This window comes from Acanthochromis polyacanthus, chromosome 13 (assembly GCF_021347895.1).
Source record: "Acanthochromis polyacanthus isolate Apoly-LR-REF ecotype Palm Island chromosome 13, KAUST_Apoly_ChrSc, whole genome shotgun sequence".
Lineage (NCBI taxonomy): Eukaryota > Metazoa > Chordata > Actinopteri > Pomacentridae > Acanthochromis > Acanthochromis polyacanthus.
This window is the reverse complement of record NC_067125.1, coordinates 31,233,073-31,260,137: the sequence shown is the minus strand read 5'-3', so window position 1 is coordinate 31,260,137 and position 27,065 is coordinate 31,233,073. Positions and strand designations below refer to the sequence as shown.

The 27,065-nt window shown below is 40.0% G+C and overlaps 3 protein-coding genes across 4 annotated transcripts; 2 read left to right on the top strand and 1 right to left on the bottom strand.

Moving 5' to 3' along the window:
* The first annotated feature begins 760 nt into the window (after nt 1-760).
* rab34a (RAB34, member RAS oncogene family a) lies at nt 761-7,121 on the top strand. Of its 2 annotated transcripts, none has more exons than XM_051958279.1 (11): nt 761-990; nt 2,420-2,514; nt 2,593-2,684; nt 2,769-2,837; nt 4,082-4,183; nt 4,264-4,328; nt 4,440-4,491; nt 4,567-4,648; nt 5,819-5,909; nt 6,004-6,111; nt 6,193-7,121. In XM_051958279.1, exons 2-11 carry the CDS (start codon nt 2,440-2,442, stop codon nt 6,258-6,260), a joined length of 804 nt encoding a protein of 267 aa, XP_051814239.1. In that variant the 5' UTR covers nt 761-990; nt 2,420-2,439; the 3' UTR covers nt 6,261-7,121. The 2 variants fall into 2 exon arrangements, with proteins under 2 accessions (XP_051814239.1, XP_022052474.2); XM_022196782.2 differs by having other exon boundaries at nt 762-990; nt 2,772-2,837.
* Nucleotides 7,029-11,217, bottom strand: zgc:174895 (uncharacterized protein LOC100126024 homolog). The gene is made up of 5 exons (XM_022196784.2): nt 9,885-11,217; nt 9,619-9,712; nt 9,241-9,387; nt 7,503-7,598; nt 7,029-7,419 (listed from the first exon to the last, which is right to left on the bottom strand). Exons 1-5 carry the CDS (start codon nt 10,005-10,007, stop codon nt 7,277-7,279), a joined length of 603 nt encoding a protein of 200 aa, XP_022052476.2. The 5' UTR covers nt 10,008-11,217; the 3' UTR covers nt 7,029-7,276.
* A 3,937-nt stretch (nt 11,218-15,154) lies between these two features.
* Nucleotides 15,155-19,137, top strand: proca1 (protein interacting with cyclin A1). The gene is made up of 4 exons (XM_022196781.2): nt 15,155-15,945; nt 16,019-16,151; nt 16,960-17,094; nt 17,184-19,137. Exons 1-4 carry the CDS (start codon nt 15,459-15,461, stop codon nt 18,880-18,882), a joined length of 2,454 nt encoding a protein of 817 aa, XP_022052473.2. The 5' UTR covers nt 15,155-15,458; the 3' UTR covers nt 18,883-19,137.
* The last annotated feature ends 7,928 nt before the right edge of the window (nt 19,138-27,065 follow it).

The window sequence follows — 27,065 nt, the reverse complement described above, 5'->3', positions numbered from 1 at the left end:
GATGGTTGGTGGTTACAGTCAGGGTGGAGATGCCTGCTATGCAGCTGCTGCCACACAGGTGTCCGCTCCTCCTGTTCACATTAGGAGCTGGGGCGGGGCGAGTCCTGGCAGGAGTCGTTTGTGTGTGTGCCTCTGTGTGTGTTTAATGTTAATTTAAAAAAAAGTTGAGATGGAGGGGACCTGCTTGATACTAAGGGCAAGGGGCAGGTGCTCTAGCACCAACTGGTGTTTATCTGTGCACGCCACTGCTCATGAGGCAAGATTTCTCTGAGCGTTACTAATTAATTTAAGCAAAAGATAACATTTTAAATATATATGTGACGTGTGAAAGTGTAGGAGTAGATCTTTTGCTTAAGCTAGCAACATGCCATATTAGCTAGCTGTAGCACTAGCCAGTTAGCTTGAATTTGTTGCTAGTTCAGACTAATTGGTTGGTGAGTTAGTGTTATTTTTATGGCAGGAATTTAAATATAAGTGATAATATGGTTATAATCTCTATAATGTGTGATTTGTCCCAGTTCTGTCAATTCAAAAATAATTGGTAGAATTTAAGTCATTTCAAAAACCTAACTAATTTCGGTCTGTGCCATAGATGGTTTGTGCTAGCTAACGGTTACGTTACAGCTAAAGTCAGAAGAAGTCAATATTTTAAGTAAGTGGCAAGTTTCTGTGTTTTAAAGTGACTCATGAGGTAAGATCTTAATACCAGAGTTGTATGCCTTCGTTTCTCCCGTTATTCCTGCTCATTGCTCCGGTTCTCCAGCAGGGACCGACACATAATCTGTGGGAGGACGGAGGATAATTTCAGGGAACTGAGTCAGCAGCTGCAGTCTCCCCTCAACTTCCGCGGATCGACTCCAGCTCCACGAACACTTTTCTCTCTTGTAGCATGGTTCGGAGCTGCTTTGATTTGCTGTAAGAAGCGTCTTTTTCAGGAAGAATAAAGCAGCAAAGAGGACAGACGTGGATAGAGCTTCCTGAGCCTCTGAGGTATCATAAAACATCTCAAACACGCTGCGGTTTAAACTTTACTTTGTGTAACTAGCAGCGGAGTTTCTGTTAAAAACTCACTTTAAGGCTTCTTTCAGTGCATTTCGGTGTTGAATGTTGTTAAAAACAACTCGCCTATGTGTTTTAGTTTTCTATCGCACCAAATTACATCTAGTAAATTAGACTTCTTTTCAGAGCTTTGATGAACAATAGGATTAAATCAGATCCGCGCAGTAAGTGGATCGTAGCTGATTACAGTTGTCTGGCTCTGACTAATTACACGGAGAACTAACTTTGTGTGTCATTACCGCGTTGTTTGGTCTCTGCCTGGCTGCGTCTATTTCTAGGAAACTGTAGCCTAAAGTCTGACTGACAAGGGCAGACTAATGGGCACTTGAGGGTACAGTCTATGTCCTGGTGGCCTGGTAGTCTAACACCTGAAACACAGATCTTACAGGTAGAGCTTAATTTAGTCAAAACACTGAATGTCTGCATTAGTTTAGCTATGAAAAAGAGTTTTCTATTTAATACTGTCAGCTACCTTTATGATGAATCTGTAAAAACGGTGAAAGATGGTCATCTCTGTTTCTGAGAATCCAAATTGATATTTTTAGCCAGTTTTGTTTCATTGAGAGTCTAAAACGCAAAATATATTCTTAAAAATATTCACATTCCTGGAGTCAAACTGGTGAATTTTGGTCACTTATACTCAAAAGAGTGTATATATTATCGTAGTCAACCTTACAGATAACATTTTAAATCCATAATTGTGTTTTAATGTCATTATAAATGTCTAAACATACCTACAAGGCCCAAGACACTGTCAACTAATTCATTATTTTCATATTTGGTTAGGTAGACAACGGTTTTACTTGGTGTAGTCAATCTTAAATCTTTTTATAAAGTAACAAAAAATGGTGGAAAGTGTTGCTCACAGTTTTACAGAGTCCAGACAGACATGTAGGATTGTCCTAACAAGACATTTCTCACTTAATGTTGATATATTTGACATTAACTGAGAAATTGGAGGATTACTGGTTCATATATCCTTGTAAATTTGATGCCTTTTGTGTTTTGGATTAAATGATTGTTGTTGTCTTGTTGTGTTCAACTCATAACATGATATTAAACGTATAAAAGCTGCAAACAGTCATATTTGCGGAGCTGTTTCCAGAGAACATTTGACTGTTTTTGCTTTAAAATGACAAAAAATGTTTAGCTGATTACCAAAATCACCAGTGATTAATGTATTGACTAATAGAAAAAATATATATTCACTTTTATGTTGGCTATTTTTCAGTTTCATTCATCATCTTTGTTTATGAAGCTTGATTGCTGGACTGTAAAATCTGTCTAAATATTTTGAAATGACAGCTTGAATGGGTTAAAATATCAGATTGTTGATGCTTCCCTTCATTTTTGTCAACAGATTGTTTCCCTCAAGGCTTTATGTCTGCCCGAGTTCCAGCCATGAGCGTTCTTCCTCCTGTCCGACGGGACCGAATCATCGCTCAGCTTCCTCAGGTAACGTCAGACACTGCTGTCACCTTCTTGTCTTGCTAAAACAGTTTACAGCCTCACAAACCCGTTTTCTCTCTTTAGCCTTTCAGAAAAGAGGCGGCTTTTCACACTAAAGACGATTTCAACAACAAAGTGAAGACGGCCTGCCAGGAGCAGCGGACCGGCACCGTGGGGCGAGTACATAAACCCGATGTTACTGGATGAGGCCTGCTTTATGTGACTCTTACTCACTTGCTGCTTGTTCTTTTGTTCCTCAGCAGGTTTAAAATCTCGAAGGTCATCGTGGTGGGGGATCTGGCTGTGGGGAAAACCTGCCTCATTAATAGGTAAACTCAACACAGTCTCTGAATGCGTGAACACAGAGTGAGAGACACTTCTGGGAAATAAATAACTCCGGGAGCAGGAACCTCCTTCAGAGAAACATAATTCTGTATATTTGTTATTTTATTCAGGTGGTTCCTCCTTAATGAACTGTTTGCATTCTGGTTTTAACCCTCCTGTTTACGGGCACCAAAAAATATCGTTTCCTTGTCTGAAAAAAAATTCAAAAATTCAGCAAAGAAGTCCCCCAAATTTCGGAAAATTTGCAAAACCTTAAGAAAGAAAATTCCAATAATATCATAAAAGTTTCCCTTAAAAATTGTATTAAAAAAATAAAATCACCTAAATTTGGCAAGAAAATCTTTGTATATTTTTTTAAAAAAATCCTCAAAATATCTAAAATGATTACATATACATCAGTAAAACTTATATTTAATAACATTCAGAAAAAAATCAACCAAAATCCATTGAATTTCGCTGGATTTTGTTAGATTTTTTTGTGAATGTTATTAAAGAAACCTTTTTTTTTTACATTTCTTTATTCCCACATTTTCAAACTTTAAAACAGGTGAATTTTCACCCGCAGGATGACAGGGGGGTTAAGCATTATATAACTGATCCAACAAATACTTCAGTACATGCAGGAAAATAACGAATTGTAGTTGCTGGACATAACTCTAGGCCTTTGAAGAGTAGGAAATTAGTGTGAAAAGGGAAATACAACAGTGGAGCTTTGTTATTTATGCCTGTATGATAATTTTTAGGTGGTTAATGATGATTTTTAGGGAAAACAGCTACTTGACGAGAACATCAAGAATGCAGAAAAATGACACTTCCCAGTTTAACCGGTCAGCATTTGTCGTCTAGGATGTGTAGAGGCAGTTCTAGGAGTTAGAGTGCCTTTGAATTGTGGAATTGTTGGGAATCTCCAGTAAGTACGCCTTCTGCAGGGTCAAATAACAAGTACTATTACATTGTCAGACTTTTGGTTGGTTCTAATGGTTTTATCACAGGTGATACCAGTTTCCAAATATAAATCACATCTTTTGATTGTTTACATTTTGGTTTTCATGCTCATCCTTTCTGATGACATTAAACAGGTCGTATTGGTTGGTTATCTAGTTCTGCTCCATCATGTGTTTGGCCAACTCACAGCATGAATTTATTACTTTATTTTGGTCTAATCTGGCACAGTGACCATCTTATCAAAAGTGTCTGAACTACTAAGTTCTTCACTTTGTCATTTTAGATTTTGTAAAGACGCCTTCGATAAGAACTACAAGGCAACAATCGGCGTTGACTTTGAGATGGAGCGCTTTGAGGTGCTGGGCGTTCCTTTCAGCCTGCAGCTGTAAGTCTCACCTGGACATTTTCATGCATATGAAGTCAGCTTGTTGTGATGTTGCTCACTGCTCTCTGTCTGTGTTGCAGCTGGGACACTGCAGGCCAAGAGAGGTTCAAGTGTATTGCGTCTACGTACTACAGAGGAGCCCAGAGTGAGTTGTGTTTTCCACCAGTCCTTCCATTTACAGCCTGTTTAACAAGGCACAAACTGTTAAAGGAGGGGAAAAGCAGCAAACACACCAAAACATTTTCTTTTCTTTCAGTTGTGATTATCGTGTTTGATGTAAACGATGTCGCCTCTTTGGGTCATACAAGGTAAGATCATTGATTATGTGAAGGTGGTTTTTCGTCCCAGCTGGTGGATTTAACGTCGTCTTTTCCTTTCTGCAGGCAGTGGCTGGAAGACGCCTTGAAGGAGAACGACCCCACCGGCGTTCAGCTGTTCCTCGTGGGCACAAAGAAAGACCTGAGCGTACGTCTTTGACTGTTTACAGTGGACATGCCTGCGGACATTTCTGTTGTCTTTACTGGAGTCAGATGTGAACTGTTTGGACTGCTGCCGGCAGCACAAAGTGCTCGTGTCCTGGCTCAAACCTCAGGAATGTTTCTCCTCCTTCACTGAACCCCAATGTGTTCGTGGTTGAGGTGGAAGTGACGGAGACTTTGGCATTTTTCAGACATTACTGACTGTACTTACGCTGCAGTACTTCATTTAGTGTGGTCACTTGGGCTAAATTTCAAGTCACTAATTGCTTTAAAAGTTTCTCTTTTACTTTTTGCTGTGACAGTAAGGAATATTTACGGATTTGTTTGGTTCTTAATGTCTTTGCTGTATCAATCTGACCTGAAGAGATTGATATGGTATCAGTTTACAGTCATCTAAAACAGAGAAAAGCTTTAACCAAAGCTAGTTTTCCTTTTGAGTTTAAAAATGAAAGGAAAAGTCAAATTTATTATTGAAGTAATTATTTTAGTTTTAGATACTTTAGTCCAGTTAAATTCCCAGCTACTGCAACATAATTTACGTTATACTTTTCGATCTCAAACCAAACTTTAGGTCCCTAAGTATGCAGGCTGAATTATGGGTAATGTAGTTGATGAGGAGTAACAGCACATGAAGCGTCCATCCATTATCTATACACCGCTTTATCCTCATTAGGGTGGCAAGGGGGCTAGGGTCACATGCAACCTAAAAAATGTATATTTCCTTTTCCTTTTTTGAACTGTTACTATTAAGAATCATTAAGTTAATTTGCCTTCCAAGATAGTTTTTTTTGCAGTAAATTATTGCGATATTTTTAAATGATTTATATTTTTAAAATCATGTTTTGAGCAAAAATAGAACAAATTCCCAATTTTCAATTGCGTAACAGTGAGAATTTATTATTTTTCCTCTTCTAATGTGAAATTAATCTCATTATGTTGGCGTTTTGGATCACCGGTTGGACAAAATGTGCAATCTCAAGGCTGGATTTCTGATCTTTGAGCACTTTAATAAGCACCTCTATGATTTCACAGACCAAACAGTTTGTCAGTTAACAAAAAATAATTGTCCTATTAATTGCCAATAAAAGTAGTACTGAGTTTCAGCCTATTTGTGTTTACCATTGATGTTTGATTGTACTTTCTATTTGTCATTCAGTCTCCTGCTCAGTATTCCCAGATTGAACAAGATGCCCTCAAAATAGCGAAAGAGATCCACGCAGAGTATTGGGCCGTTTCATCGATGACAGGTGAGTGTTTGGATTTAAATACAGCCAAATGATTAAGACTTGGAGTGCTGCAGTAGTTTCCATGTAGTCCCTGATAAATCTGCATCTCTCGTAGGGGAAAACGTGAAAGAGTTCTTCTTTCGAGTTGCTTCGTTGGCATTTGAGACCAACGTTCTGGCAGAGTTGGAGAAAAGTGGATCGAGGCAAATCGGAGACGTCGTCAGTAAGTGTCCAAACAATCCTTCATCATGAAAACCTTCATGTTTGTTGTGGAGTTTAGCAGGTATCTGTGGTTCTCTTTTAGGAATTAACAGCACTTCAAATAATCTGTACACGGCGTCTAAGAAGAAACAACCCGGCTGCTGTCAGTAAGGATGGAAGCAGCAGTTTACAGACTCAAAAAGAGGATTTTTCTCAGCGGAAAATGGCCGTGGCTGCTGTCCAGCTCACTGGGAAGGGTTTCTGTGGTCGGAGGAGGAGGAGGAGGAGGGACGTGACATCTTTTAAATTCAGTTTTTCCTGGCCTAGAAACGCTTTTCCTCCTCAGGATGGGTGCAGATTCTTGTGGTGTTGCTCAGTTTAACTCGTCTGGAGTTACAGAATGACACAGGAGTTACACACTGAATGACTGCTACTGTCAACACGCCAAAGAACGACAGCGGATTCTTACTTTACTTTGGGGGCTTGAATTCAATCTTCAGTTCTGCTGCTGTAGTTTGTTTTACAGTCAAGATTCTTCTTCATAGGGTCATATGTTTTGTGTAAATGACTGTTTTACTTGGTACTTAGTTTTTTCTTTAATGGTTTGTCATGAATTCAACATTTTTTGTTTGTTTTTGACCTCTTAGTTTGAGGCAGTACGTATTTTTGACCCTTACTTCTCTACAAGTTATGACCAGTAATACCTGTGAGCACTTGAAGATGTACGAAAATTTGGGAAAAATGACCAGAAAGTATTATTGTTCCTGTTCTCTATCCTGTTAATCATCTCTTGGGCATTTAGTTTTATAGTTTGACTCATGTGGGCTTCAGGAACAATGGCTTTAGACTCATTTGTAATGTAGCTGCTTCAAAGGTACTTTTTTGTTTTCAATCAAATCAATGACTGAAACTGATAATCAATTTCATATGAAACCTGAAGCAGTGCACATTCAGCATTTATTGTCTTTAAAATTTCTAATGGTGCATTTTACAAATATATTAAGAAAGAGAAAATAAATCATCATAAATCAAGTTTTTCAGTTATTAAAATCATATTAAAGCTTAAAGGGTTCGTTAAACAATGGTTCAATTGTATTTCTACAAAATAAGGCATTATCTTAAGTTTTATAAAATGTCTGTCTTCTTTTTCTTCTTCACTGAACTTCTAAGGAATCATGTTTACTTGTTCAGTTGTTGAAGATTTTCAAGGAGTCGAGATATTTCCCATCGACTTGGCTCTGCAGCTCTTCTGGGATGCAGTGAGAGAATTTGTAATTGTCTTTAATCCACCTTCCTCCTTCAGTGTTCTCGATGGCCAGCGCCGCTACACCTGCAGCAAACAGCGACAGACTTACTCTGAAGTGTTTCGCTTCATTACATGTATGTTCTGATGATGCTAGCGTGTTGACTGACCTACGACTACAGCTCCCAGCATCTCTACCAGCTGGATAGCAGCTTTCATGGTGCCTCCAGTCTCAATCCACTGGTCCACTAACAACACATTCACACCTGCAGCAGGACACACATGTTGACTACTGCAGTCTTTTATTCATTTGTGCTTACGCTGTATACGTGTAGACAATGGTACTAATACATTTTTTATGAAACAGGACAACAGTTAATGATGATACAGAGAACTGTAAGTGTATTTTACCCGGTGTGTTTCTCATTAATGTTCCTTTATAGGTCATGCTAACTTTGCACTCCATCTATTGTAGAGATTCAAGGAAACAAGGAGTTGCACAAAACAATCTATCATATTCTGCATGAAAAATTGCCAAAGTTTGTTGTTAAGGCTGACTGCAAGTAAACACAGAAATTGACCACCTGCTCAGGGAGTTTCATCCAGAACAACTAATCATAAGCAAACTCATCTACACGTCGCTTTGCGTGTATTAGCCAAAAGAGATGAAGTGCTTCCTATGTCTGACTCACTGTTTTTTGTTCTGTTATTCATTATTTGTCTAATTTCTATCTGCTATCCTTTACCCTCACCCTAACCAGGCAAGGCAGACATACAAGCCTGGTTCTGCCAGTAGTTTCTTTCTATTAAAGGGGAGTTTTTTTCCTCCCATCATCTCCAAAGAGCTTGTTTCAAAGGGAATCTTTGAATGTGTTGGGCTTCTCTCTATCGTATAATATTGTACGTACTTGAGGTGGACAGTGCAGTTAGCGTGACCCATAGAGCCACAGTGTTAATGAAAAATACTAAATGAAAAATAGTAGATTTTAATAAGGAAAAGAGCAGTTTGTAATCACAACAAATATAGCATATAGTGGATCTAAAAGAAAATGTATCTGTAAATAAAAATGCGGATTGAAAAATGCACAAAAATAACTCCGTAAACAGATATATTGTCATTTACTATCTGTTAATTATCAGATCTTTAAGACTTAAAGTCTAAACCATTCTTAGTATTAAAAATATATATGATCTGCATTAAATGTGAATGGAATTAAAGTCCAGCTGCAAATTGTGTTTTGTGACATGTAATACCAAAAACTAAACCAAATGTAAAAATACTGTACTTATAATGGTAGTAAACCTATTCAGATGTAATTTACTACAACAGACACCAGGCGGCGCTGTACTACAACAAAGAAATAGACATGAAGTTGAGGAAATTTGTGTTCCTGAGGTTCATGCATTGTTTCAGGTTTGGGATACTCTGATAGTTAATCAGTAACCATTCTGATGATTAGTTACATGCTTTGGTCATTTTTGTAGCAAAAACACCAAACATTTGGTCGTTTCAGTGTCTTAAATGTGACATTTTGCTGCTTTTTTGTAACGCGATCGTAAACTGAGTATTTTTGGCTATAGTTTGAATTTCAGTTTCTATGTTTAAATTCTGCCTGTTATTTACATTTTTGCATAGATTGAAACTTTTCTTCAGCTCATTAACCTCCATAGGTGGAGTTTAAGTTCAGAGTTTTGGTGTATTGTGTTTTGCATGACAATGATCCAGATAAAAGCCTGGAAATTTACATAAACTACAAATAAAGTGAGTCAAAAATATCCTTCTCATGGAAATGAAATGTGATTTTTTTTAACTGTCTTGTGAACCTTAAGTCCCTGAGCTGCCCAAACATGCTTCCTCTCAAGGAAACTATGCAACTTGGTTAAAGGTTAAACAAGAAGAAGATTGACCTGGTTTTAGTACATCCAGCCTTATTTCCATAGTCTTTTCTCGGCCTGTGTAGTCGGTGTAGTTCTGGGTTTGGGTGGCGACACACAGGTGACCCGCTTTACGAATAGCCAGGAAGCCTTTTCCCAGTGTGGTGGCGACAGATGCCCCTGGGAAACAGAATCCAAAAAATTCACGTGAAAACATTGTCATTGCCATGTGACAGAGGCATTTTAGGGGGGTCAAATTATCTAAATTTAGTATCTTTGCCTGAGGGGTCAGGTTTCCTGACCCGCATACAGGCACAGAAACAGCCTCCTAAAATAAATGAGTTTAAAGTGTTACAGCTCTCAGCTCAAGCTTTATTTTCCCTCTCAAGATAAACTGGTTTGTTTTCTTACCAAGAATGAATCCCATTGCATCTATCCCAGCAACCAAATCAATGGTGTCGCTGTGGAATGGGCCGATGAGGTCTTTGACGCAGTCCTCAAGAGCCTGGGTCAAGTGCCAAGAGGGTGAATGCACAAAATGCAAAGTGTGTACATGACAACAAAACACACTACAAGTAAAAGTGTGCAGTTATCAATCAGGTTTATACTGTTCAATGAGAAGGAAGACAGCAGAAACGGTATCAACAGCCTGCTGGAAATCATTCCTCTCTTCAAACCTGGGAGTTGCAGTAGAGCCTGGACGGGTCCAGCCAGGCAAAAGCTGGTCCTTTTATGTTGGGGGCCATCAGAGATAGGTACCATCCTTTACGCCTGTCTTCAGGAAGAGCAAACACGTCCATTTGAAGAACAGCACTTGTCTGTTCTGTCTGCACTGTTAGAGAGGGAAACTGTTCTGTGAATGAGAGAGTCGCCCCTCTCAGGTTCCAGCGGGGTGAATGGTGGGTGGGAGGGGGCAGTTAATAACACTGGACCTAACTACGGATTCTCTGTGTAGTCTTTGCAGGATCCCTCATTCAAAATCAAGGCCAAATATTTGCATTTGGGGCCAAGGTTGTTTTTAACTTTTTTTTTTTGCAAATGGCACTTTTATTTTATGTTTGTATTTACTGGCCTGGGAACATTAAAAATCAAATCTTTATTTAAATCCTGCACTCTTAATATCACTGCCACAGATTTTGCCAGGCATAATAAAGTGTTTTTTTTCTTTTGATGTATTGCAGCAATACTCTTGCAATGAATTTTACTGAAGCGTGAAGAAATTAACCACGGAGAGGCTGAACCTTCAGGAAGTGACTGTCCAACAGACATTGAAGCACAATACAGCTCAAAAGCAGATCCCCTGAATGCAATGCATTCATCTGAATTATAAAAGCAGAAATGATAAGTGAAGGATGGTTTAACTTGTTTAAGTATCAACTTTGTTAATGTTACTTTTTAGACTGTGGGGAAATGAAATTTAAACACAAAGGACTGACTACAAGAACAAGACACTTGCCTGCACATGAAATTGTTAAGTATTTATGATTTGTGAAAAAATGTAATCCTTTGACAAAGTATATGAAAACACATTTTGTAATGCTAACTATAATATTCAGTTCAATTCCATAACTTCCTCTACTGCTAAATATTCAAAAGTTTACTACTATGGTGCATTAACTATATAATCAAGACCGATTTCTGGAAACGGCTGTGAAGTGACTGCTGGTTATCATGGAGTCTTAATGGGTTGCGTTCCAGTCACTATTTCTATATTTGTTTGTTGTCTAACAGCATAAATAGAAAAATCTGTAAATGAGAACAGTTTTATGGATAATTCGGCTGTCATACAATGCAGTACATGTGAGCACAGAGAGCAGGAGGGAAGCAAAGAGACGTAAACACTGGCTGAGTTTAGGTTTCACTGAACCACAGGCAGCATGAAAACACTGTAACCCACCCACAGTCCTTGTTTATTGGTTTCACATCTGTCTTATGTTCCCACAGAGGTCTGAATGGCAGTCATACAATCACTGCAAATAGTAACGTTAGCCACATTAGCTGCAAACCATGCTATCGTTGTGTTGACAATACCAAAAGTAATCCACTGGATCTTCAGTTCCTCAGATGCTTTCAGTGCATGAAGATATTCACTCATGCAGCCAACAGTAGAATATTTGGTGTATGTTACTTGTTGTAGAATCATTTTAGCGTAAGGAGAAGAAGCTCTAGAAACTACATACATCTGGTCTGGACTGTGAGGCAGCTATTAATTCTGAATGGCTCACTTGGAAGCAGCTGGCAGCCTGGGGGCAGAGCATTGGTTCCTCTGTTGGAACGTAGCAGCTGAGTACAACTCTTACTGGTTTGTGGAGCTGGAAGACTATCTAATAGTGGGGGGTCTTGAGGAATGTGAACTATGAATGTCTTTATATCTGAACAGCTTTTACTCTACATCTTCAAGTTTACAACAACCACAAAACACAATGAAAACACATTTTCACCATATGGGGTCTTGAATATCTGTCATTTTCACACACTTCTGCCAAATTAGTGAATCTGGATTTCTCACCAATAGATTTAGGAAATAGTGGTCATTTGTTCTATTCTCATATCAGCTCCAATTGTGCACCAGAAACTGCAGTCGCCAGATGACAATTGAGCAACAGCTCTGGACTGAATGAAGTACGACTAAAGATCCTATATAAATGTTAATACAGCTCTCATGCATGCCTCAGGCTGTTATCATAAATGCTGCTCTGAGCTGTTGTCACCGGAGGGTCTACATCTGAATAAGCTCAGATTGGGATCACATTCACTGCAGAAAAAACACGACCCTCCATCTGACTGTATTCACAGCACATTTCCCAGTTCTCTGACTGGAACTGTTATTACATAAACTGATATCTGAAATTTCATCCCAGTTTCAGGCAAGAGACTTCAAGCTGAGCTCCAGAGTGAGAGTTCAACTTTCTGCCAACAGCAACTCTTTCACTTTCCCACAGTTTTATGTGTACCTTGAACCAAATGACTGCTGCTCAGCAATGCTTTCTTGTGCACAATTAAACTATTTACGAAGTCAACAATCTTACTAATGATGCAGGAGCAGCTTCTAAAAGTCTGAGAAATCTTATAGAGACATGCTTAACCCTCCTGTTGTCCTCATTTACAGGCACCAACTGAAAAACCAACTGAAATAATTTATATTTATTAGTATGTACACCACTAAATGCACCTTAGGGCAAGTGTGCAATGCACCAAAACACTTTAAAAAAGTCCATTTACTGTGATATTTTGCTTTGTTTGGGTGACTTTGCGGGGATCCTTTGGTTGATCTTCTATGGAGTATTGTGGATGTAAATTGTCCTTGTGTTTTGTCTCACTGTGTCTGTCCTACATATTGTCTCTCTTTATTGTTATTGTGATTTGTGATTCCTCTGTCCTCCTTTGTCCTCTTGTATTTGAGAACTTTTTATTTCATGTTTTATGAGACACATTACATCAACCTGGCAGGGACAACAGATGGAAATTAGCCTTTGGCTATAATCTGGCATATTTACACTTGTGTTCATTAATATGTACTGTCCCTATGAAATAAATAAATAAATAAACCAAAAAACACTGTTTCCTTGTCTGAAGAAAATCTAAAAATTCTACAAAAAAAATCTCCAAATTTCTGAAAAATTGCAAAACCTTCAGGAAGAAAATTCCAATAATTCCTTAAAAGTTTGACTTTTTTTTAAAAAAAATTAAATTTGGCAAGAACATTCTAGTAAATATTTTGTTAAAAATGAGTAAAAATCTTCCAAAAACACTAAAAATATCTAAAGTGATTACACATACTGTATATCAGTAAAACTTTTCATATTCTCTTAAGAACATTCACATAAAAATCAATCAAAATCCAGCGAATTTCGTTGGATTTTGATTTGCATTTTATGTGAATGTTCTTAAGAAACATTTTTAACATTTCTTTTTTTCCCACCAAAAAAAGGTGAAAATGTGGACATAATAAGTTTTACAGTGAAAATATATATTTTTTTCTACATTTTCAAACTTCAAAACGAGTCAATTTTGATCCTCAGGACAACACGAGGGTTAAAAACTAAAATTATATACACTAACGTTCAAAAGTTTGGGGTCACCCAGGCAATTTCATGTTTTCCACACTTTCATTCATGTGCTAACATAACTGCACAAGTGTTTTTTAATCATCAATTAGCCTTTCAACACCATTAGCTAACACAATGTAGCATTAGAACACAGGAGTGATGGTTGCTGGAAATGTTCCTCTGTACCCCTATGGAGATATTCCATTAAAAATGTGTGGTTTCCAGCTAAAATAGTAATTTACCACATTAACAATGTCTATACTGGATTTCCTATTAATTTAATGTTAGCTTCATTGAAAAATACAGACATTTCCAAGTGACCCCAAACTTTTCAATGGTGGTGTAAACGATGACGTACAGTGAAGAAGCATTGGCTCTTATCTTTGCAGGACTCATGTTGCACTCTGCAGATATTCCTCAGCGCATCCAGGGGGCGCTGCTCTGCAGCTGACAGTCTATGGGTGAGAAGAAATAAAAGGAGTCTTACTCAGCAGGAATCAATACAATACATGCTTCACCCAGTGTCAGCTTTCTGCCTCACCCCTTTGTGTTAGTTGACTCCACATGAACACACGGTGAACAGCAGGATTATCAGCCTCCTTTTTAAAAAAATTCTCAAATCCCTCCTGCAGTGACCAATTTAATTCATGAGAACCTTCTTTTCTTTTTTTCCCTCTCCTCAAGGTTTGGTCGAATGTTGCCTCTGGTGATTTTACATCATTTCTCTCCGCCTTCCAACAATCCGATTTCAGTGCCTTGAGTAGGCTGGATCTCCGCCTCTGGTTCTCAGAGTAAGACCAGCCATGTGACAAAACACTGGGCTGATTAGAAACCCAAGCTGACAAGAGGGTTTTCTTTTCTCCGAGGAAAAGTCACTTGTTCACAGACACAGAGGTCGTTGCAGTGTATCAATTGTGAATGGGAGTTTTGGTGAGAAATTGTCAAAATGACTCACACATTAGATACAGATCTTCATGTATTTACTGAAACACTGCAACAGCTGATGTATTAAGGATTCAATAGGCTTATAAAGTTCACATACACAACAATATTGATGAGCAAAAAAAAGTAAAATTGTGTGAAATCATAGAAAAACACTCAGTGGATTGTCTCTCTTGCCTTCTTTTCTCACCAAAGTTAGACATATCAAACACTGTAGTCATTTATCATTATTATAAACCTGAATCTTACAAGGTTTTGCCAAGAAACATAAAGGTAAACTAACAGTGTTAAATCAGGATAGTGTGCACAATACAAAAGAAATTGGGCTGTCTTTGTCATGTTTGAATCTGCTAAGTGTCTAGGGGGAATACTGTATTTTAGGGGGAAATCTGAATTTGGATTAAAGATTAAATAGTTAACTAGTTTATCACATTTACATTATGGAATCCAATGTAAACAGATAATATTTTAATAATACACGACAAAAAGGGGGTAAAATCCATATAGCGACACCTCCTTACAGCAACTTGAAGCATTAATTTTGGACTATTTTCGCTCACAGGGGAATCCTGTCAGCTGCTTTGGATACTAAAGACAAACGGTCAGCTGATCCCTCCATTATTTTAATGAGTTTTGTCTGAATCACACTCTGAGGCCCTTCAGTTGGTCAGTGCTGTTTGCGTGCGACTGCGCCAACCTTTCTCCACATTCCTCAATGAAAGAGTTTTGTCCCTACATTGTGATTTAGGTCATCACCGATTCAGCGGCTGTTTTGTGGCATTTGAAAGATGTCCAATCTCCTGGGTTGGCACAATCACCCCATCCCTGTTACCATGGGGAGCGGGGACACGCTAGATCCTCCTCCATGCGTGTTCCCAGAGTAAATCTCCACTTTCTGGGGGGTTGAGCTGATGGTGGGGGTTTGAGAGGTAACTATCGGTCATCTCTATGGTTGCGGTGAAAGATGCTGCAGGTTGAAGCTCTGAACGTCCCTCAAATTAACACCCTGTGCTCCTGCCGCAGGTTTCCGCACCTCAGGGGGATAATAAAGTGTCGCTGATACCTGCGCACAATAGATAAAGATACGCTGCCCAGTCTAAAGAGGTTAATCCTGACTCCTCCCAGTGTCGCCATTCATCGTATTAATAATCGCACCACTTGCGCTTCGCCTTAAAAGTGGGAGGGCTGCTCGAGCGCACAGGAAAACCGCGAGGAGCTGTCTCCGTTACGCGTGGTGCTGAAAGTGCCACTCGCCGCATCATGTGGTCGGTCTTCTTTGTCTTTCTGTCTTACCTGGACAGAAACGTCGTCAAGGGCGACTTCCTGAGCCGCGCTCTGGACGCGGAGAAGGAGAGCAAAGAGATGTTCTCCATGCTGAATGGCACCGTGTGCGCAAAAATGTCCACCCTGGGGGACAATTTCCTCTACCAGGTGTCGGACGGAGCCGAGGTGGTGCGCTCCGTGGTCACTCCCGGCGGGAAGCTCGTCAACTGCTCCGTCACAGTGAACCATATCCAGGTGAAGTCGTTCCTGCAGGAGTGCAGGTTAGGGCTGAAGGAGCAGAAAACCGGGTGGCAGCTGGAGATGCGTTTTACGCGCATGGATGAAGCCAAACTGATGTGCCGGGAGCTCAAAGAGCGCACAGAAGAGAAGGACCAGGTCTTAAAAAGAACCAAGAGGGGCTTCACCTATCCTGGGACTCTGTGGTGTGGAGCCGGTAACATGGCAGAGAACTACAACCAGCTGGGTAGGTTGAAACTGAATCCATCAGTTGTGGAAGTGTGCCACGATTCATAACTGTGATCTGCTGCCGTTTGCAGGAGACTTTGCGGACACTGACAGCTGCTGCCGCACTCACGACCACTGTCCTCATGTCATCCACGCCTTCTCCTCCAAGTACGGCCACACCAACTTCAAGTGGCACTCCATCTGCCATTGTGACTGTGACAATGCGTGAGTACTTTATTAAACTGATGTGCGAATGACAAGTCTCACGTCCATAAAGAACAAACGGGTTTCTGTTGCATATCTCAGATTACCATTCACTGGAGCATTGTTAAGTTTACATGAGAGAGATTTTAAAAAGGCAGCTGCGTTTTGATTTGTGCCAAATATACTGGGAGGCCGATGAAAGAAATAAAGTGCAGAGTATAACAAAATGAAAACATTATGATATACTGCATAATGTAACATGGTGCATCAGCTCTCTAAAGAACCAGCCCAATCAATAAAAAAACTGCATCAGATTGATTACAGATATCTGATGTTGTGTATAGAACTTGTGCAAACACCAGGCTGAACAATGAAGTGTTCTGATAATGTATTCTCTTCAAAAATGATGCAATGAATGTATTATGTCTTGTTAAAGTCAGTGAATTTAAGTCATTTTGATGTTACTGTGAAGATTTTCCAACCAGTTCATAATATTTTTTTTCAAGAAAGACATGGTAAGTTTTTTATTAAATATCTTGCTGTAAAACAAACCATTTTAATGACCAGCATTTAAGACAGGGATCTGCAGGGTTTTTTTTTTTAGAAATGAAGGAAGGTGTGTGTATGAAAAATTGTGCCTGCCCGATCTGTCATCTAAAATAGGAGTTTACTGAGAAATAATAGTAAAGATCTTACAAATAAATATAACGTCTGCAGTATATGTCCATGTCTTTGTCATTCAAATCCAACGGCTGCACCTGATTTGTTTTCTTGTAAATCAAGCTGTGCTCCATTTTGCATTTGCATGATTCCTTTGTCCTCCCTGCAGGTTGAAAGCTTGTCTCAGGAAAGTCAATGACACGTCCTCCAGGGTTGTTGGTCAGGCGTTTTTCAATGTCATCGGGGTTCCCTGCTTTGACTTCATCTACGAGGAGCAGTGTGCAGAGCGCCACTGGTATGGCATGTAAGTATCAGTGTAAACTTTTAAGCAGATTTACAACATGCTGAGCTGTGGTGGTATCTGAATTCACCACCTCTCCACTGTTCCCTCAGGTGTAAACGATATGAGAAGCTCCCCATTGCTGTGCTGCACGAGTCAGTGCCGTATGACTTCGGAGGTATTGACGTCATTGATGACCTGACCGTGGCTCCTCCCAAGACCAGAGATTCCAAGAAAAGCAACAAAGAGGAGAAACCGGAGAGTGCAACTCAGTCTACCATGTCAGGCCCCGAAGAGCCCTCGCTCGGGAACGTCGTCACCGCCGCTGAGGACTTCATCAAAGTCCTCGCCACCGTCTCCACGTCCCAAAGCTCCACCACCGAGTCCGATAGAGGCGAGGCGCAAACCTCGGAGAAGAAGAAGAAGAGGAAAAAGAAGAAGAAAATCACTAAAAAACTAAAAAGGAAAGGAAAGGGGAGGAAGAGAAAGCAAAAAGCAGAGGCAGGTGTTAAAATAGAGGAAGGAGGTGCGGTTTCACCTTCTGGCAGCAAATCAGAAGAAGTCAAGGCTTTAAGAAACTTCATCAGCGAGTCACACGGACAAGACCAGCCAAGTCGAAACACAAACAAAGTCGGTGACAGCGAATATGAGCTCGTAGGAAAAGATGAACCCTCCAATGAAGTCATGAAAGATGAACCAGCCATGGAGAAGGAGGTGGTTTCCATTACACCACCTTCAACCGTCCAGAAGAGCCCAGCGCAGTCAGACACTGATGTAGCATCAAAAGAAATCAGTCCCTCAACAAGCACAGCAGCGGCTCCACATGAAGGTAGAAGGCAAAGAAAGGGCAGGAGAAAGAAGGACAAGAACACTCCTCTTCCTTCTTCTGAAGAGCTTCCAGTGAACATGACTGACAACTTAAGTGCCGTCTCCATCCCCACCATCATTACCATAACCCCAACGGCACAGCCTGAGCAACCAAGCTTCGGCAGCGACACTCAAAAGCGACCTGTTGTCAGCACTGCCAGCACCCCCATTGTAATCTCCAAAGCCAAAAGAAACAGGTCAATGGAGAGAGAGGACAGAGAGGGGAGGAAGAAAAGGAGGAAAGGCAGCTCAGTTTCTCCCATTGTGCCTGTTGTCCAGCAAAATTCCTACGTGGACAATCTGAAAGTGATCCCTCACACCGCTGCTCCCACAATCCCGCCGATCCCCACCACAGAGCTCCAGCTTTCACACAGGCCGGACGTTTATGGAGGGAAGATCCAAATTACGCCTCTGAACTCTTCGTTTAGTGTTTTGAAAAGACAAAGGTCCAAAGACAGAGCACTGAGAAACAGGAGGAGGAAAATTGTTGTGCCTCCTCCAAGTGAAAACCGACTTTTTTCTCACAGGAGCTCTGAAAATGCGCTTCCTGTTCTCACGACTCCGGACACTCGTGTTGCGCTGAACAGCCACGCAAGCACTGCTGCAACGGTAGAAACTCACAGTGAATGGAGGCTTTTTACAACGGCTGCCCCTACTATCAGCACAAAACATCACCGGCAGGCAGCCAGGCAGAACAGAAAACCAAGAAAGGAAGCTGCTGCTCTCAGCAATGCAGTTTCCATCCTTAAACAAACTGAATCAGTGACATTTACAACCACCACATTCAACGCTGCCTCCGCTAAAGAGCTCAGATCTGAAAAGCCCTTCATGACCACCTCGGCAGCGCCCGCCATGAGTCCACTTCAGCTATCTATTGAGAAAGCAAAAGCGCAATTCTCCAGGAAGAAGAGAAGGAAAGCACGGCTGATGAACAGACAACAATGAGTCATGTGGTGCAGGCATGGCAGAAAAAGCCAAAAAAAAAAAAAAAAACACAACCTAAGTTGGCTAGGCTGCTTCCTGATAATCAGATAGAAGTGCATCGTGAAATTACATTAAAATATTTAAAGCATAATCCTGTCTGGTTCTGCATTTAAGTTACAGAAATTACAGAAATTTTGATATGGTTGTAATATGATAAGCATGTCTTGTATTACCTTATTGTGCATTTCAATAATAAAATATGGGAATGATTCTGAATATGTCACTGTGCCTCAGTTTTTTTCTGTTGATAAAATAAAGGAAATGATGAAATAAAAATGATCTAAAAGTAGAAGAAGAGCTTGAAATAGTCTCATCTAACTTTTGGGGATAGAGTAAATGTGTCCCACAGTGTTAAACTATTCCTTCAAAATTTGTAGATAACTGAAAAAAATTAAATAAATGCAGACAAAAATGAAGTACAGCGAAGAGCCTGCTGTTTGGCTAACAACCAAATTCTGTAGCTTTCTAGCTAGCTAGTTAGTTAGATATTTAGAACTGCTGCTAGAAGGATTTTGCTACCTTTGGGAATTTGTTCCCCTTAAACGTTGTAGATACCTACAGTCATATATTTACAGATAAACTATGACAATAGAATAAGCAGAGAAAGAAAGCTAATCATGAAGCTAGCTAACCAAGCCTGAAAGGAAATAAGCTGCTGAAATCTGATGTTTTAATTTCTGAGAGTTCCTGGCACCACCTGAAAGTCTTTATTATGTTTTGACAGCACCAGGCTTGTTGCCAGGCCATTCCCAGTGTTTAATTAGTAATGCTAGGCTAACACGCTGCTAGTGGAACGTCATTTTCAACATTAAGGAGAGCATTAGCAGTTTTCTCACCCAAGTCTTGGCAAAAAAAAAAAAAAAAAGCGAATACGTATGTCCCACAATGTTAAACTATTCCCTCAAAATTTGCATACCTGAAATAATATAGAGATAAAATATGACAAATTCATGAGGAGAAAATGAAGGCTATCTAAGTAACTTTATAGCTAGTTTAGGATCTGTTGATTAATGAGATTTAAAGGTGCTGCTAGCAGAATCTTCAATAAGCTAAGTTAAGGCACCTGGATGCTAGTAGTAGCTTTACTTTTACTACAGGTAAAGGGGTAGCAATCTTCTCAGGTAACACTGGGCAAGATATAGATATCTTACAATGTCAAACTACTGGTTCAAGCTTTATGAATGTGTAAATTTATATAAATTCAGGTAAAATACTGCAGTATCATGGGAAGAGAGGGAGTGCTAGTTAGCAAGCACATTGCAGATCTAGCTCTCTCCTTTGGTAGCAGGTAATTTGTAGCTGGCGAATAAAAGTATATAATGCTCAAGGTCTCAGCTGGAAACATTTAATTAAAAGAAGGAAATGAGAATTATAAAACTCAGCAGCTTAATGCTACCCTGATTAACCTGATTTATGTTTTTGTCACCATGTCTTTCCATACTGCAGGCGCATAAAGCCTGCCAAGAAAACACTCAGTTTATGCACTGTGCTCTTTTGTTTGAGGGTGCTGAGGACTTTGGTTTACGGCTGCCTCCCCTGTGAGTGGTTTAAGGCAGGGTCACATTCCCCACACAGCTTAGGTGCTCATTACTTTCACCTCTTACCGATGAGGGTTGTAAGACCCAGCGCAGAGGCTGAAATCCTCCAGGTCAGCTGACTCTCACAAGCTTGTATAAGAGGAATTTATCTAGGTGGGTTTGGAAGTACAGTGTGCCTAATTTAGACCTCCATCACATGTGACACATGTAAAGTGCACTTTAGGAAGATTCTCAGAAATGTTGCACCACATTAGTAGATCTTGCAAACAGCGGGAGTGATGTAACAATACAGACTTTCGTGCCACAGCTAAAGTTCCCAGATATTTTTTGGAAGACATCCAAATATTCAAAGGAGCTTGGCATTGGTGCATGATAGTTAACTGAAATGGAAGAGCAGCTAACACAATCAGATGTGTGAAAAAGCCATTTCTCAGAGCGAGAGAAGGAAAGAAGTGGCACGAATTTTCCATTTCATCTTCAAATTTATGACCTTTGAAAATAGTCTTTGGGTTTATGTACACATCATCTCTATTGAGAGGAGTGTAGGTTATTTTTTTTAAAACAATATTGATTGTGATGTAGAAAGTATTCTTATTCATGCCACATTTTCTAAGAAAACAATTTTAACTTAAATAAGACATGAAACACTGTAGAAATCTGATTTAAACTATGAAGATGAGATCATGAACGCAACTTAAGTCAACAAATAGTTTTACCTAGCTGTTCCTTCTGCACCATAGCTTATAATACATAGGTTAAATACAAATTTCTTCTTTCTTGGTATGCACATTTTCTGTATTAATTTTGATCTAATTAATGTGAGGTCATGAGATAACTTGAATCATGAGATGAGTAGCAAGATTAGAAAGAAGAAAAGACCTGTTTTTGCTCCTCAATATGTCACTGTTTGTAGATGTTCTTCACCTTTATAGACCTCTAAATATTGATCAAATAAGGCAATCTCGAAATGACTACACATACTAAATGTACAAACAGAAGAGACACAGCTTCTTTCAGGGGCTCATACGTTGTCTATCCAAAAAGAATTTGGACAAACACTTTCATGACAAAGTACCTGTCTGTTTAGCTGCTAAATGCTCCACTATTGTCTGTTGTCTGTTGCCATCGGTGTCCATTTGTGCACCACAGATTTTCCCAGAAAACAGCTGAGCCGAATGGTGAGAGTGAATTTCTAGTGCAAACATCCAAACAGTGAGCTGAAACTCACTATAAAGCTCCTGTTGTTCCTGGTAAAGTCATAAAAAAAGAGAAAAAGGTCATTTCAAAAAATGAATTCATTGAACTCAAGAGCATTTCCCAAACCTATACGTGCAGCTGGTGCCTCTTCCCTGTATTGGCTGGATGCCCACTGTGCAGGGTTGTGTTAGGGTTTCGACCTCGGCCTGCTACTGCGGTGATGTCTTTGAACATCTGAGAGGACGAGGGCTGCTCTGGTCAGGCAGAAACACACAAAGGAATACAGAATCTGTGTACAGGGCAGAATATAGTAATGAGCACACATCTCGCTCTGTGACGTCCTATTAGGTGAAGAATCCAATAATCCATTGTGTTCACTGATGCAGAGGAGGACTTATTGATTGGGAGAAAGTGACCTGTAGAGGTTAAATTGACTGATGGTAGAGGAAGTGCAGGCTCTGCTTAAAGCAAGCCATTTCTGGCTCCTTAAAACAGGTTTTTTGTGTTTATTTTCAACCTTCTGCATGGTTTTGGGTTTATTTTGTTTCCGTTTGTGGTCATTTTCAGTGTCTCTGTGATCATTTTGCGGCATTGTGGTCATCTTGCGCTGTTTTGATGGGCATCATATCGTGTTCGCAGACATTTACTTGTCTCTTTGTGATCTTTATGCATGTCTTTGTGGTTTTGTTGTGCTATTTTGCACCTCTTTGTCTGTGTAGACATTCTACCTCATTCTGCAGTCATTTTCTTGTCTTCTTGTGAGTTTGCTGCATCTCTTTGTGATCATTTTGGATTCATTATGATCATAGTGTGTGGCTTTGTGGTTATTATGCATCTGTTTACGGTACTGTCCGGTCTCTCTGTTGTCATTTCATATCTCCTGGTGGTGGCTTTGTGTCCCTGTTGTAGTTTTGCTTCTCTGTAGTCGTTTATGTCCATTTCTAGACATTGCCCTTTGTTTTGCAGTCATTCTCTTGTGTTTTTGTGATCCCCTTGATTTTTCTTCTCAATGATTTTGCATTGCTTTGTGGCCATTTTGAACCTCTTTTCCATCCATTTGTCATCTTACTCCTTCTCTGAGGTCATTTTTCATTTCTTTTTGGTTATTATTGTGGTCTTGCTGCATCTTGTTGTGGTAATTTTGTAACGTTTCATCATAATTTTTAGGCTGTTTTAGGACATTTGCGTGCTTTTATAGACATCCTGTGTTGCTTTGCAGTTAGTTCATACTCATTTTTAATCTGTTGTTTTGTGGTCATTTGTGCTGTATGTGTTTATGGTTATTTTCCATTGTATTTTGGTCATTTGGGATCTCTGTGGTCATTTTCTATCTCTTTGTGATGATACTGTGTCCATTTGGGTCACTTTGTGGTCTTTTTGAGTCTATTTGTTGTCATTTCTTTTTATTTTATGATTGTTTTGTTTCTGTTTGCAGTCATTCAGTGTCTTTGCAGTCTTTCTGGATCTATTTGTGGTCTTATTGGGTTGTTTTTGTCTCACACTTTACAAGTGGTAACTCGGGAACCATATAAAGATGGCAAAAACTGCTCCCATTTCTCTGGCTCACATTTTCTGTTTGGGTGTGAGGAGCTGCAGCCTGGTGCTGGAAGAGATCCTTTGTGTCCGGTGCGCATCGCCGAAAATGCTGAGTCAAGTGCTTTGCCAACATTTGTGCATCTATACAAATGTAGGTTGTGCATGAATGGATGCTCATGAACATGGGAGGGCTGGTTGGTGGTGGTTGACAGTCCCTTGCTAACCTCGGCTGTCCTCTGGACCGGAAACTTCTCTTACAGCTTGAAAGCAGATTTCTGTCATCAAAACCTCCTCATGTTCTGTCATTCACTAAAATAGACTCTGGTGATTTTAGGGGAACAGTAGCTTGGTGTTACACATGAGAACTCTGTTGTCTTTACACACGACGTCACATACTGCCACACAACATTTTGCATATCATAAATGAGTGTTTTAATGACACAATTTACATATTATTACTATGTGCATTTTGCTCACTTCCTGCTGACTGAGATGAGTCTGCAGCCAGATTATAGATATTTTTTCTACACGACAGCATCAAAACCAGATTAACAGCAGCAAAGCTAATGTGTGAAGTGAAATAAAACAAAAAACCCAGATTTTAAGGGAAAGTTTCTCACATGTTAAGGAAAAATGAGGAATCTGACGTTCTTCAAGCAACAAATGAGCATCCACCCTGTTTTATATTTCAGACACATCTAATGTGCTTGTGACCTCTAGTGGACAAAACTTGAAAAGACTTTAAAAAAAAATGTAATAAGACTTGAATATTGTCTGTATAGGGATGTGCTCTTTTACAATTTGTGATGATGAAATTACACTGTTGTATTGGATTTAATTTAAATAAATGAAACACAAACACATGCGCACGCACACGCGCACACACACGTAGTTCAGTATGATGTCATTTCAGTGTTTGTGAATAGCCAGGGAGAGTAGGAGGGACTGTGCACAAGCCTGGAGATTTATATACAGGCACTCTCCATTTTTATCATATATATATATATATATATATATATATATATATATATATATATATATATATATATATATATATATATATAAATCTCCAGGACATGAAGGATTTTTCAGGTCAGTAATTCAGGATTTGCATAGTGCAAATCTACAATTCCTGCTCCGCAGGATACACCTTAATGTCTCCTATCTGAAAGAACAGGTATGTTTTCTAACTATAAGTAAACTGATATTTATACAAGGAAAGGGCACAAATTGAAAATATGTGGTAATAAATAAAGCACAATAAAAAGAAAATCTCATACCTGCACATGTGGAGGGACACTCAGAACATACGTAACAGCATTTGCAAGATCTGTTGCTTCAAGAGGCTGTCGGAGATAAATAATAATGGTGTTAGTGGTACTAGTGGAGCTGGTGACGGACTGTGTGAGATTTAAGAATAGCCGTAGTTTTATTTAAATGCCAACAGCCATGGAGTCTTACTGTGGATCAGATGTGGCCTCATGAAGCTCCTGCCTGAGACCCTCAGTCAGGACGGTCACTGCGTATTTGGTGGCAGCATTGAAATGAATTTCAGCACTGGGAACTATGCGATGTCCACTCATGCTGTAAGAAAAGAGTCAGTAGTACTCTGTTCTGCCAGAAGAGCTCATATTAGACTGACAGAGCTGAACATTTTCTGACAGCACAAACAGCAGCTTTAAATACTAAAATGTAACAGTTGGGGTGAACTCACTGTGACAAACACAAAAACATTAATATTCTCTTGTTAGTGTGAATACCATTGATTTTGCACCTGTTTTTGTAATAATCAACAACTTGCACCTTTACTGTACATGTCACCACTAGCACCTTATTCCTTTAACCAGCACAATTTGTATTTTTATTGCACATTGGTTTTCTTATCTTTCTTGAATGTAACATGTACGAGCTACTGGACACCTTGAATGGAGAATCTGACAGCCATGGAGCCTTGAACGCAGCACACTGGAGACATTCATCTCCGCCTAAGTTAAATACTCTCTATGCTGCTTTCAGGTTCCAGAAGCAATGTAGGAAATCTGATAAATCAGCTCTGTTTCAAGAAGATTGTAAAATACAACCCAACTGCCAAACTTTCTCTGTCTGGCCTCATGAAAAATTTCAGTCCAGAGTGGTAAAAAAAAAAAAAAGAAAAGAGAATGTCCTCCTCTGGGACAACTGGCTTGCTGCAAAGCAATGCACAGTAATGCTCATGTTGGAGACAGAGAGTCTGACTGTCAGAGCTGTGAACACAGCAAACTGGATATTCTGTTTTTTTCCAGATGCACTCGTATGCATTAGAATAGGAGCTTAAAGGTAATCTTTTACACTGGTTCCATAAATATACACCTTGACTTTATGCAAAGTCCACCTTGTGACTTTGGTATGGAACCAGCTTTATTGCCAATGAAACACAAAACTTGAGAAGTTATTTTAATCCCATCACTTTCCAAAAGCAGCCAGCCATGGCGTCTTACAGTGGACTGGATGAGTCCCTTGGCAACATGCAGCTTCTTCTTCTGGCCCTCCATCAAGATAGTCTCCATGTTCCTTGGAACAATGCAATGTCTGCTCATACTGAAACAGAAGATGTACAAGGTGCTGTCAATATCTGTATTTACCTGCATATACTGAAGTGATCTCAGGGCACAGAACTAGAAGAAATGCCTCATGATTAAAGTGACTACTGTTCATTTAAAACCAAATTTACTGTAATAGGTTGAAAATTGTAACAGTTAATGTAGATTGACTGATAAATCAAGAGCTTCACCTTCTGGGCTCAGCTTCCTCTTCATCACAACAGTCTGGTACAACGCCCTCATAGCAGCTCATGCTGCCACAAGCTTCTGGTGAACAAGATCCCAAGTACTTAAACTCTGCTTTTGACAGCAACTCCCTCCAAACCCAGAGAGATCAATCCACCGGTTTCCGGGAGAGAATGATGACCTCAGACTTGGAGGAGCCGAGTTACATCCCAGCCGCTTCACATTTGGCTGCAAACAGTTCCAGAGCATGCTGAAGGTCACGGTCTGAGCCAACACTACCACTCTGCAGCAAGGATGCGATCCTGAGGTCCTAAAACTGAACACCCTCCTCATCCTGTCTGGATCCTAAGATCCTGTCCAGAAATACTGCAATCTGGATCAGAGACACGAGCCAGCCCTTGCAGAGTGCAACACCCACAAGAAACATGTTTGACTTTGTGGTGAGAATGCAAAAAGAGCTCTCACTTTGGTTGTACAAGGACGGGATGGCTCGAAACTATGACCCCGACAGCCCATACTTCTACAGCGTTCCCCACAGGGTCCTTCGAGAGACACAGTCATAAAAGTTTGCTCCGATCTGTCACTCAGAAGGCACCAACCCTGATGTCCACGTGACACTAAAGAGACATGTCATCGAGGACAGTCCAACAATGTCTCCAGCCTTTCACATCTTTGGGCAAATCTCCACAACTGGTGCCTCGCCACCAAGGAGTTTCTCGATTACCTCGGCGCCCTCTACCACAAATATGTGTGAAGCTTCCAATGAATCTTCGGACTCTGCTTCCGAAGCAGAGAAAGTGCTAATCGGGTTGAGGAGCTGCTTAGAGTCCTCTTTCCTTCCCTTCCTGAGGTGTCAGTTTGCCAGAACCTCCTTGAGGTCCACCGAATCTCCTTCTTTATAGCCTCTCTGAAGTCCTCTCACACGCTGGCCCCCAGTACCTGTCTGCATTAGGGAAACTGGGGGCCCCCTCCAGTAGCCATGTCTGGGAGGGGTGCTTACTGTCTCGAGGGTCTCCTGAAGCAGCAGACAAAGTGGGACTGTTCCTTGTGCATATTGTCACTGAAGTTCTACAAAGATCCCCATGAAGAATCACCACTCTATCATGAT

Coding starts and splice junctions, on each gene's coding strand:
- zgc:174895 (XM_022196784.2), bottom strand. CDS start 10,007: ATGGACGTGTTTGCTCTTCCTGAAGACAGGCGTAAAGGATGGTACCTA. Junction 9,388..9,618: donor TGCAATGGGATTCATTCTTG/GTAAGAAAACAA, acceptor TCTGTTTCCCAG/GGGCATCTGTCGCCACCACA. Junction 7,420..7,502: donor GCTGGGAGCTGTAGTCGTAG/GTCAGTCAACAC, acceptor TGTTTGCTGCAG/GTGTAGCGGCGCTGGCCATC.
- proca1 (XM_022196781.2), top strand. CDS start 15,459: ATGTGGTCGGTCTTCTTTGTCTTTCTGTCTTACCTGGACAGAAACGTC. Junction 15,946..16,018: donor AGAGAACTACAACCAGCTGG/GTAGGTTGAAAC, acceptor TGCCGTTTGCAG/GAGACTTTGCGGACACTGAC. Junction 16,152..16,959: donor CATTGTGACTGTGACAATGC/GTGAGTACTTTA, acceptor TCCTCCCTGCAG/GTTGAAAGCTTGTCTCAGGA.
- rab34a (XM_051958279.1), top strand. CDS start 2,440: ATGTCTGCCCGAGTTCCAGCCATGAGCGTTCTTCCTCCTGTCCGACGG. Junction 4,329..4,439: donor GTACTACAGAGGAGCCCAGA/GTGAGTTGTGTT, acceptor CTTTTCTTTCAG/TTGTGATTATCGTGTTTGAT. Junction 5,910..6,003: donor GGCCGTTTCATCGATGACAG/GTGAGTGTTTGG, acceptor CATCTCTCGTAG/GGGAAAACGTGAAAGAGTTC.